This window comes from Symphodus melops (genome assembly GCF_947650265.1).
Source record: "Symphodus melops genome assembly, chromosome: 8".
Taxonomy (NCBI): Eukaryota; Metazoa; Chordata; class Actinopteri; order Labriformes; family Labridae; genus Symphodus; species Symphodus melops.
The window spans coordinates 1,854,097-1,865,317 of record NC_136698.1 but is presented as its reverse complement, the minus strand read 5'-3'; the positions used below and the strand labels follow the sequence as shown (position 1 = coordinate 1,865,317).

General features: G+C 46.2%; 2 protein-coding genes across 4 annotated transcripts in view; one reads left to right on the top strand and one right to left on the bottom strand.

The window, feature by feature from the left end:
- The first annotated feature begins 785 nt into the window (after positions 1 to 785).
- Positions 786 to 4,325, top strand: tbc1d7 (TBC1 domain family, member 7). Of its 2 annotated transcripts, none has more exons than XM_079351206.1 (8): positions 786 to 1,032; positions 1,407 to 1,519; positions 1,631 to 1,711; positions 1,848 to 2,038; positions 2,325 to 2,462; positions 2,622 to 2,767; positions 3,501 to 3,630; positions 3,724 to 4,325. In XM_079351206.1, exons 2-8 carry the CDS (start codon positions 1,408 to 1,410, stop codon positions 3,808 to 3,810), a joined length of 885 nt encoding a protein of 294 aa, XP_079207332.1. In that variant the 5' UTR covers positions 786 to 1,032; position 1,407; the 3' UTR covers positions 3,811 to 4,325. The 2 variants fall into 2 exon arrangements, with proteins under 2 accessions (XP_079207332.1, XP_079207331.1); XM_079351205.1 differs by having other exon boundaries at positions 788 to 1,237.
- The window catches only part of LOC306828642 (phosphatase and actin regulator 1-like), a 29,232-nt gene continuing 22,138 nt past the window's right edge, over positions 4,128 to 11,221 (bottom strand). For both annotated transcript variants that reach the window (XM_079351179.1, XM_079351178.1), the window contains 11 exons: positions 9,747 to 9,827; positions 9,520 to 9,642; positions 9,237 to 9,431; positions 8,911 to 9,163; positions 8,290 to 8,495; positions 7,785 to 7,941; positions 7,231 to 7,286; positions 7,060 to 7,121; positions 6,046 to 6,186; positions 5,879 to 5,955; positions 4,128 to 5,688 (listed from right to left, as the gene is read on the bottom strand). In XM_079351179.1, coding sequence (XP_079207305.1) covers positions 5,673 to 5,688; positions 5,879 to 5,955; positions 6,046 to 6,186; positions 7,060 to 7,121; positions 7,231 to 7,286; positions 7,785 to 7,941; positions 8,290 to 8,495; positions 8,911 to 9,163; positions 9,237 to 9,431; positions 9,520 to 9,642; positions 9,747 to 9,827 — 1,367 coding nt within the window. In that variant the 3' untranslated portion in view covers positions 4,128 to 5,672. The remainder of the gene's footprint in view (positions 5,689 to 5,878; positions 5,956 to 6,045; positions 6,187 to 7,059; positions 7,122 to 7,230; positions 7,287 to 7,784; positions 7,942 to 8,289; positions 8,496 to 8,910; positions 9,164 to 9,236; positions 9,432 to 9,519; positions 9,643 to 9,746; positions 9,828 to 11,221) is intronic.

The following is an 11,221-nucleotide window of genomic DNA, read 5'->3' as shown; positions in this document are numbered from 1 at the left end:
AAAACATAAACAAACAGGAAGAAACACATGGGCAGCTTATGAACAGCTTCAATAGCAGAGGGAACAAGGCTCTTTCTGAAGCATCCTGGATCTCCGACCTGATGGCAGAAGTGAGATAAGAGATATTTGTGATACGAGTGAGTTTATTTTTGTTTAGTTGCAAAAACAGCATGAGTAGCAGTGGAACAGTTTCTTTGATAAGTTTATATATTATTACGTGTCTCACAATTATTTACAACTAATAGACAAACGTATCCCCAGTTTCTGTGCCACCTAAAATAAATAACACAAATGGATATAACCTCTAAAACACATTTTGTTCTTCTATTGTGCTCTCATAAATAGTAAAAAAAATGGGGTTCCCTTAGGGAGGTTTTCTACTATTAACATGAGAAATTAAGCAAAGACCTCTAGACTAAGATGACGGGACATATGGATTAAATAACACATTATTTAGGCGATAGTAACTAAAAATATTACAGGCAGATGGGAAGACTGTTAACAAGTGGAAACAGTGGATCATGTTTTTCTATCAGAAATATGAGCTATAGGAGTATGAAATGAAAACAGCTGGTTCAAAGCCTTAGCAGAAAAAGAGATTGGATGTAATCAATGTTATGAAGGTGAAAGGTAATAGTGTGTTGTCCCACAAGAACACAATCTAACTTCACCGGTTTCCATGATCACATTAGTTTCAAGGTGCTCTGTGGTAACCATGGACACTAACAGAGGAGCGACAGTGCCATGGAATAGAACATTTGGGTTGCCTGGCAACAGTCTGGTGGAGTTGATGGAGTCAAATAAAAAAAATCAGTGGTTTTTACCAATATTTTCTGCTTGAATAAATGTTGTATAAAAGCACTATCAAACGGGAGGGACTGATGTACTGAACACCAGAGATGTAGCCTGCGTAGCGCCGGCTGAACGGACTCATTCGGTGAAGCGTAATACACCCTCCGTACCGCTAGGTGGCGGAAATTCACCGAGTCGTTGCTCGCCCGACCGCCAATTCCCGCGTAGAAGAAGAATAAGGTTTGATATCAACAAGAGCAGTAAGCATGTAGCCAACAGAGACGACTTTTTTGTCTCTTAACCTTATAAAAGTTTGACTGTACGCAAACATGAACATATAAATATATGTGACTTAAAGCAGCGCTCGTGCTCCTCTTCAAGCAACAAACGGGTCATAATGAGTGCTGTGTAGCTCGTTTGGCTAGCTAGCTGTCAGCTCAGCAAGGTAAGACTGTACATGACATGAAGGAGTTTATGTACGTGTTGTGCCTTTATAAATCACATGTGGTACATAGCAGACAGTCAGCCTTACCTGCTGAGGTATTCTTTGTGTATCTGTCACATAATAATGATCTGCTTTGGCTGTTTGTGAAAGGTGTTGTTTGTTTTGTCAGGATGGCCGAGGACCCTCAGAGAAACTTCCGCTCTGCTTATTATGAGAAAGTGGGCTTCAGGGGGGTCGAGGAGAAGAAATCACTGGAAATACTGCTGAAGGACAATCCCTTAGGTAGGTAGCAGTTCAACATTCAGCTGGCTGTGATGGAGCTAAAACCATCAGCTTGGCTTTTTGATTCATGTCAGTGTGTTTCTGTCTTTGAGATGTTTCCTCTCCTTACAGATCTCGAGAAGCTGAGCACCTTCAGTCAGAGGTTCCCCCTCCCCTCCATGTACAGGATCCATGTGTGGAAGGTATTGTTAGGTAAGTTAGTGAAGGGCTGCCACTAATATCTGATTAAAAACATCATCAAATGGTCACTGATACATTAGGATGTGGTGTAGAAGTCCAAGCAAAAATATCTATTTCTGATGTTTAATTTTCCAAAATGCCCGTGCAGGTATCCTGCCTCCCCACAGTGACTCTCATGCCCTGGTTCGAGGCTACAGGAAGGAGCAGTACCAGGACATCCTGGAAGCTCTGGAGGTGATGAGGTACATTAACTCTACCACACCGTCCACCCACATCTACCTTCGCATGTTTCAGCTGGAGAGCCAGGTCCTTCCACGATGCTCCGAGACCTCTGCCCCGGTAAGATGAAATACAACCAGAGGACTGTGTCGTATAAGAGAACAAAAAAAGAAAACATTGCAATGATTAATGTTTGTTTAAAGGTGTAGAGACCTGTGACAGCCATATTTCCTTCCTTATTCCACATTTTTTCCGTGATTGTTTGAATTCTATCTATCGCATTAAAAGCATGAATATAAAAGTAGCTGATTTATTTTTCGTAGATCGAGTTAATAGATAACCAATACTTCTTCTCCTTTCGCCTCCTGTTTTCGTCTGTGCTGTTCTGTCTGATCAAACGTGTCAGGATGAAGAGAACGAGGACTTCCTCTCCGTCAGTCGAGCCATGGAGGAGATCGTCGACGATCCTGTCGACTGCTATTGGCTGATCAAATGTTTTGTGAATCAGTTCCACACCAAGTTTGGTGACTCAATACCTCACCTGGTGAGTGACACTCCGTGTTACAGCGAGGAAGAGATTCACTTGATTGGGATTTAACTCGGACCGAAGCGCTGATGAATTCCTCATGACGCAGGTTTTTTTTTTTTATCTGCATGGGTGAAGGTGAAATGAGACGTTTCCTTCTGTTCTGTCCGGCTGCAGCCAAAGAGTCTGGAGCATTATCTGAGTCAGGAGGAGCCTCGCCTGCTGAACCACCTGAAGAACAGCGGAGCGCTCGCTCAGCTACCGTACAGCCTGTGGTTCAGACGCTGCCTCGCCGGCTGCCTGCCTGAGTCCAGCCTGCAGAGGTCAGTAAACCGTATTTCACGACGTCACACCACACTGAACAGAGTCAGACGTCTTCACAGACATGACGATGTTTAAGCTTCTCTGAGAGACCTTCTAAACACATTCAAGATCGAGCTACAGTTAACGCCGTTTGTCATGATCAATAAGTTGATTAACATATAATTAAAGGGTTAATCTGCTTATTTGAACCTTTTCTTTTTGGGTCTTAACGACCGAAGAGTCAAACAAAGATTCAGATGGTTGAAGTAGATCACCTCAGCCGTCAGGGTTAAACAGACTGAATGAGCTTTTCCTTTAAGGTGAACCTTCTGGATCAGAGTACATCCACTACAAGTTTATTTCTTTTTTTTTTTCCAGTCATCGATTGTTTTTCTTTGTGTCGTGACAGAACGGATCCTAAGACAGATACTGGTACCTCGTGAAGATGAAAACTAAGATGCTTTAGTTTAACTACAAAATAATGAATGATCAGTGCTGATTTTTTGTGTCTTTGCTCTGATTGCTGCCTGGACACAATCAGTTCACATAATGTTGGGACACACATTAGTGTTTGTGTAATACGTGACCTTTAAATCAACCCCGTCTCTGGGTTACATGACTCTCTGCTGAGAGTTTGGATAGATTTGTGGAGCCTTCAGGACTAACGAGAGCGTCCATCAATCCTCTGATGTACAAATGAAAACCAGTAGAGTCCTCATACTGCTCAGTAATCTAAGCTCTGATTGGTTCCAGGGTGTGGGACAAGGTGATCAGCGGCTCCTGTAAGGTCCTGGTGTTTGTGGCTCTGGAGATCCTGCTCAGCTACAAGCTCATCCTGATGGGCATCAACCGGCCGGAAGGCATCGTCAAGTTTCTGTGTAACGTGAGTGAAAGACCGGTGCAGCTCTCTTTCCTTATGATTGTCCACAAAACACAAATACATTTCTTTCTTTTTTTTTTTTTTTTCTTTCCCCAGATACCGCAGGAAAACACAGACGCCATCGTGACGAAAGCCATCGACCTGTGGCACAAATACTGCGGCACTCCGATGCACGCCGTGTGAACGCTCTCCACTGAGACACGAACAGACTGTGGCGTTTTTTTCTTTTTCCCTGCATGAATGAACAGAAAGCTCATTACAGGCTTCTTTTAATAAGAAGCGGGAGAAGCTTGGAGCTACTTTTCATCCTGACAGGATCATTCCCAGCGTTCCCCCAAAGAAGATCAACTTCATGTGGCCTGTAGCCTGGAGTGCACGAACCAACACTGAAAACGAAGAAGCCGATGAATGTGAATGCAACCCGTTTGATAAACTTATTTTTTTTTAATAAGTTTCTTTCTTTAAGAATCTGCATACATCATAGAAGACTCACAATAAATTAATACTCACATGCAGTTTTTTCTGCTTTACAAAAAAACCATCTGAAAAGTCACACTTCCTTTCTTTATGTACAACTTTTAGAATTCTGAGAATCTCTCCAAACACTTCAATCGTACAAGAGGCAGTGATGTGACACACTCTTGTACACACACACACACACACACACAGTCATGACTCACACACAAACGACAGATAAACCAGTTCTCCCATATAAAGATGGTCGCCTCTTCCCATTTCATGAACCTGATGTGGACTGTAAACAATAAAAACATGAAAAGTACGATGGCAGAGTTTTCAGGTTTTTTTGTAATAAAAAAATGTGATAGAAAAAAAGTTTGTCGTCGAGTTCGACAACCTCGAACTCTGATAAATATTCTGTCATCAAAGGAAGTGACTGAACGACGCGACTTTTAAATCCCTGTAAACGATAGTGCAGGCACAGTGACGCAGCGGGTTTCTGAACTCTGGGATGCATTCAGGAGCCAAACTTCCACGGAAAGTTAAGTTCCTTTGGTTTACCAAATGGAGAGCCAAGGTGGGAGAGTGTTGCGAGCTCTTGAATGCAGCCACAAAGCAGGTGGAGAATAAACGGTGAACTCTGAAATTATTGCTGTTGATCTATGCGTTTATGACGGAGGATGTTGACTTCTGTTACTGGCTGACATACATAGACTGTAATCAGGCTCATCGGCAGCAGCCGCTTCGTTGACAATCCTGTCTCAGTCTGACAACCTAACGACAGACTGAGCTGGTCACCTGTCTCAGAACGAGGAAGTAAACAACAGCCCAGCTGATGGCAAACACCGCTGCCGTGTCGCGCCCGCTTACGTTTTATCAAAAAAAACCAAACAGACTCATGATTTTTTAAAAACATAACTGGTGGTAACTTTGTGTGGTTTGGTCTGATTGTGAATATTTCCTCTGTTAAGATGGAAGATTTCTGTCTCTGACCTGACGCTTTGCATTGTGGGAAACAATACACCAGGAAGACTGATCTGATGCATACTGTATAATTCTACTACTGTATACTGTATTTTTTTTTTTTTTGGCATACTGCAGATTTCGTAATCGTTTGCGTACAGGACTCTGCATCTTGACCGAATCAGTTCATACATCTAGAAGAGTAGGAGTTTCAAAAACCGCCACAGAGAAGGTCATCTGTGCCGACACGAGTCCAGTAAAAAAAAAAAAGTGTGAGAACATGATTTAAAGGCAACTTAACAATCCCTTTGTACAAAATTAAAAACTTAAAAAAAAGTCCCAACGTCAACTTCACGTCCTTCGAAATTGGCACGGATTCTGTTTGACGTCCCAAAAAAAGTGCTGCAAAGTAAACAAATCGACCCGTCAAAGAAAAGCCTTTGAATATCAAGAAGTCTTTAAAACCTCCTCTGAGAGGAGACACATCCATCTGCACTTCTCAAAGAGCTCGTTCCAGTTGTGAAGGCGGCGGCACACAGGTTGCGTTCATGTCCAGTTTGTCGAGTTAAAGTCGACACCGGGGAGGTGAGGAGAAAGAACGGCCGCGCTCGGACTGATCCTTTCTATGGCCGATGAAACCTGCAGGGAGACACAACATGAAGTCAAGGAGGAGGTGAGCTTCCAACACTTCCACAAATATCAGAAGTTTGAGAAAAACTCAAAGGATTCATCGTTTGATTTTAATCAAAAGGGGAAACTTTAAGGCCACTGGTCTCGTTAAAATCTAATAAAATCACATCTGTGAGTAGTTTCTGTGTTTCTATCTCACCTGGTCAGATGCCGACTCGACTCGTGCACCTCCATCTCTGTGCTCTTAAACTCGTTCAGCTCCTTCCTGATGGCAGCCTGAGCGACACACAAACAAAACTCGATGACGCCCTCCGTAAACAGACCGAGGACTTCCGTTAAACGGAGAGCGAAGCGGGTTCATCTGACCTTATCAGCAGCTGTTAGTCGCGTCCACGGCTTGTCTGCTCGCCTGTCGTAGTCCTGCGCCTCGGCTACCTCCACGTAGTCGCTGAAGCGGATCAGGATCTTCGCCTCCCTCAACTCCTCCACGGTCGGCCTCTGGCTGAGCTGGAGAACACAAATCAACAAACGGGGGCCTCATTCAAGTGAAAATGATAATAAAGAACATTAAATGCTGCTTAGCAACAACATGGGACAACAACAAAAAAACAACAACAACAACAACTACAGAATACAATATTTCCCTCTAGTCTGTCTCCAAACCCCCCAATGATGAGAAAAGTCTGTCCTCTCCATCTTCTGCCTGCTCCACTTTCCAGAAAATGTGTGCTCAAACAGGCCGTTTGGAGCTTTTCCCTTCATGACATCACAAAGGGCAGTAGCCCCTCCCCCAGGTGGGTGACACTCCCCCAGGTGGGTGTTTGTTCTGCCCTCCGAGTCTGCCTTCTCACCGTAAACAATAGGACATGGAGCCAGAAAGCAGCGAGTACACCCGAGCCCTTCCAGAGAGGGGGCGTGGTCAGACACAGCTCATTTACATATTTAAAGCTACAGACACAGAAACAGCCTGTTGTGAGCAGGGCTGAAATAGAGGGGTTTATAGACATGATCAAATACAGGATCAGAGTGGATTTACAACAACACACTTCACACACATGATGAAGAGGAGCTCTGAGACGTATTTACACTGGTAGAAAGGGGGGATAATATGTGGCCTTTAAATAAAGGATTCATAAAAAACACAGCTATAAAAAAATCCTCCCAACAAAGAGGAAAATGTCTGATTCTCTGCAGACCTGTGGGGTTGGTTTCAAACACCATCAGTCGCACTCACACAGATACACACACTTCCATGATGTAACAGGCAATTCTATCAACCTTTCAGGAGAGTGCTGGTTCAGTCGCCACGGCAACCATGTTCATATTCGGCAGCTAAGCTTGTGAAGCACCGTTAGAAGCCTCCACCTGTGTGTCTCTTACCTTTTTGGATAAATGTCTCTTGATCTCCCTCTTCTCCTCCTGCTCCTCCAGATCGTTCCGAGCTAGAGGAACAAGAACGAGAGCGTCATCTCACACACACACACACACACACACACACACACTATTCCTCAGAGGAGTAATTGTGCGTCATTATGATGGTGCATCTCTTACGTTTCAGTATGTTTCTCTGCTCCAGCTCCTCTGCTGTCGGCCTCTGACTCAACCGCCTGAAAACAAGTGACATGTTTATATACAAACATTTTTCAAGGACCTTTTTTTTCTTAAGTGTTTTTTTCTTTCAGAGCATCATCACTTTGCCTGATTCCTTGCAGGATTTCATTGGTTGTAATTGTATGGAGAGACACCCAGAAGTTAACAGTAGATAGTGAGTGTGAGCATAAAGGGCAGCACCAATGTGAAAACGTCTCACGCACATTCACTGTGTCGTCCCTCTGGTAGTGAGAAGAAAAAGTGTCCCTGCTCTTCACTGTACTCCACTTTCTATTTCACACACGTCTGCTCTTTAATCTCTCTCCTCCTCACTCCATTAGGACTCATCATCCATCATCTGCTCCCCTCTGCAGCCGGGTCACATCCATCACATCTAACATGCAGCTGAAGCACTTTACAAGGTGAGCTGCCCTGCATGTGCAGGAACGTGTGTCTGCACGTGTCTTTAATTTGTGGCTCGGCGGGTTGGCGCCCGGGGGGGGGGGGCCGCTCACCTGGTCAGCTTGGTGGCCGTTTGCTGTCGGGACTCGAGCCTCTCCTGGTCCGACTGCATCGGCAGGATGTTTTTGTCCTCCAGGTCCCTCTTGGACGGACGGTTGCTCAGCTTGATGGCCAGAGAGTCCTTCCGTAAAACCTTCATGGCCAGTGTGCCTGCAACGATCACGACTGTTACGACACCTTTTCTCATTTCAGTCTTTTTAAGTGTCGGTCAAATCAAAGTTAAGATTGTTAAAGATTGTTCAGCACCGTGCAGCGTTTAAAGCATCTCATTCTGAGATGTTGTGTTTCTGTATCGTCCTCTGGTCAGAGGAGTCTTGCTGTTTGTTTTGAGTCATTTTTCATGTGAGATAGAGACCAGCGACTCGCTACATCTGGTGCGTCCGTCTTTTCATGTTTCGTATCGATGTCATTGCACACTGTCCCCGATAAATAAAATGAATGAAATGATAAACTCCGTCTCCACATGGAAACACACACAGGTTCACACATTACACCTACTTGTAAAAAATGTATCATCATCCTCTTCCTCATCCTCGTCCTCTTCCTCCTCCTCATCTTCCTCTTCATCCTCTTCTTCCTCCTCCTCGTCCTCGTCTTCGTGCATGTACCTGCCGGATGGGTCCTGGTAGTCGGTCTGGTTGTGGAGGTTCTCTTTGTTGTCGTCACACTCGATCATCACCGTGGGAACGGCATGCATCAAGGAGCTGCAGGAGGGGAAACGGGCAAAAGAGTTCAGAGGTTTGAGCTAAACAGGTGAACATGTACTCAGCACATCTGTAAGCAGAGCCGCACGCTGAGCCTGGGGGGGGGGGGGGGGGGGGGTTTGGAAAACAGTTTCTTATTCCTCAGTGACAGGATGTTTCCTCTTCACGCAGCAGAACATGTAATGAGTTTCTCTTCAGCCACACAAACTTTCATGATTTAAATTTTCTTTAAAGGACCAATCAGAAACATGCTGTGTTGAAGCTTCTCTGACAACAATGCAGCAGCCAGTATGTCCTCCTTCTAACTTTAGATTCTGCTCCTGAATGCTCTGGATTTGATTGGACCAGAGAAGGTTTCCGTTCTGGACGGACTGATAACCTGCTGGGGTGTTGATCTCTGCAGTCTGCTCCTCACCTCTCGAACCTCTGCATGGTGAGGGCCAGGGTCTTGTTCAGCTCCTCTATGATCCGGCTGGGAGGGTGCAGGGCGACAGGATACTGCAGGGAGTGTCCACCCATTGGAGCGTGGCTGGGAGGGGCGGGGCACTTCTGGAAGGCGAGCGGAGAGGGCTCCATGCTCCCGGCAGGTACGGAGATCAGGAGCTTCTTTGGAGGTAGAGGAGGAGATAACTTCACCGACATACACGGCAGCTTCAGCGGAGCGCCGTCTGCATGGACAGTGAAGAGGATCAGACATGCAAACATCTGGCACACTTACAGGCGTGCTGAAGGTAAGCCGACCTGTGATGTGATTAGGTAGCCTGTTGAAGGGTTTGGGTGGCAGCGCGGGAGGTTGTTTGTGTAGCGTTGGAGGTCTGTGCGGGGACTCGGCGCCGTCAGACGGGTAAACCTTCTTTGTGGGCGGAGCCTGGATGGATTTTTGGCCGTGGTCCTGTTGACCTGCACCATCACCAGACATCTGAAAGTCCAGAGATCCTGAGGAGAGGGAAAGAAGAGAACTAACTCGCTCTGACGCTACGATATGAGATCAGAGAGAAGATGAGCTGGAGGCTCGGCTGCTCACCTCCTGCTGCAGCCGCTCCCTCCATCAGCTCTGCACCCTCACACTCCGACAGGCTGGAGCCCAGCACCGGGGAACGCCCGTTCTCCATCTTCACCTCCTCTCGAACCACCGAGCAAGAGCCGTCTGGGACAACAGAGTCAAATGTGTGAAGGTGGAAATTAACTTACAGAAATCAACAAGAAAACTCAAAATCTGCATTTGGACCTTTTCAAAGGTCATGCATTCACCTTTCTCGTACACCTCCTTCAGCACGCCCTTCTTGATGAGCTCCTCTCTGCTCTGACGCGTCGACATCTTCCTCTCCAGCACTGAGCAGAGAGAGAGCGAGAGAGAGAGAGAGAGAGAGAGAGAGAGAGAGAGAGAGAGAGAGAGAGAGAGAGAGAGAAACAAGCTCAGTCTACTCGTGAGCTGCATGTGTCAGCTGCCTCCACGTTACCGCTGTCCTGTCATCATCCTCCGAGGGAGAACGTGGCCTCACTGTCAGCTAACACACTTCAGTTTATTCATGTAGTTGTCGGGGACCGTGCACAGAAATAACACTAATCTCACAGAGAAAAGATGCTTCGCTGCAGATTACAGCAGATTATAGCTAATTTCCATCTGCGGTCCCCGGAGTTGGGTGACGTGCGGAGGCAATGCGAAGCGGACGCTGGGGACGTTCGATCAGCAGCAGGACATCAAACATGATCTTTGAGTACGTCTGTTATCATTCCATCATCATCATTTCTGCACCTTAAATAAAAGCTGCGTCGATCGATGAGGTCAGAACCTGGACGCCAAACACAGACTGTGCTCTACTTCTGCAACAAACACTTCACACACACACACACGTGCAAAATGAACTTATAATGACACGAGGTCGTGGGGAAACAACATGAAGCATTGTGGGAATAAAGTGGAAGTCACTCTGACTGAACAACGAGAGGAAGATTTAAGGAAGGTCCGCTTCATAAGAAACCAGAAGTTCAAACGTTAAAGCAGAATTAAAGAGAACTTTCATTCTCAAACAGAGCAGAGCGTTCGATCGGCCTCATCAATGAAGGACCGTCTCACTTCATCAGACAACGACGAGTAAAGAGGCATCATGTACGTACATACACGTTAACGATCGGGCCCACCCGACGTCCCCGACACGAAGCCTCCACCATCCGACGCTGTCGTCCCCACAAACGCCTCATTCTGCCACGTCACAGCCCAGTGTGGCCGACCTGGACCGGCTCCAGGACCAGCACATGGAGCTCTCAGCGTGCGCTCACCTGTTTGTGTGAGCGTTCTGTACCCGGTCTTCTTTTCCATCCAGAGACAGGAAGCGGCTTTCAGCGAGCCGCTGTGACAGCTGGGAGAACAGCTTGACTGGAGGAAGCCTCTCTGCTGCGTCCCTCACTGAGGAGCAGGATGTCAGAGCCAGCTGAGAAACAGCTCCCGGATCAGACTCTCTCTCCCCTCCATCTTGCAGCTTTCTGCACGGAGCATATTGAAGGCGAGCAGCAGGCGTTCGTATTTAAAACGACGCTTCCTCTGATGCTCGGGCTGACGTCACTCAGCGAGGCTCGTCCTTCAACGCTGATTTGTGTCGAGCGCTCTAATTAAAAGCTTTTATCCATCACGTCTGGGAATAATACATTTCAATGGTGCACAATTTGATTCCTCAGTGTGGCTTAATTCTCTGTAGATCCATCATTAAACCTCTCCATGTCTGCCT

What these genes read in the sequence shown, in the direction of transcription:
- tbc1d7 (XM_079351206.1), top strand. Translation starts at nt 1,408, where the DNA reads ATGGCCGAGGACCCTCAGAGAAACTTCCGCTCTGCTTATTATGAGAAA. An exon ending in TGTGTGGAAGGTATTGTTAG is followed by an intron (nt 1,712 to 1,847) that starts GTAAGTTAGTGA and finishes ATGCCCGTGCAG; the next exon opens with GTATCCTGCCTCCCCACAGT. An exon ending in CCTGAGTCCAGCCTGCAGAG is followed by an intron (nt 2,768 to 3,500) that starts GTCAGTAAACCG and finishes GATTGGTTCCAG; the next exon opens with GGTGTGGGACAAGGTGATCA.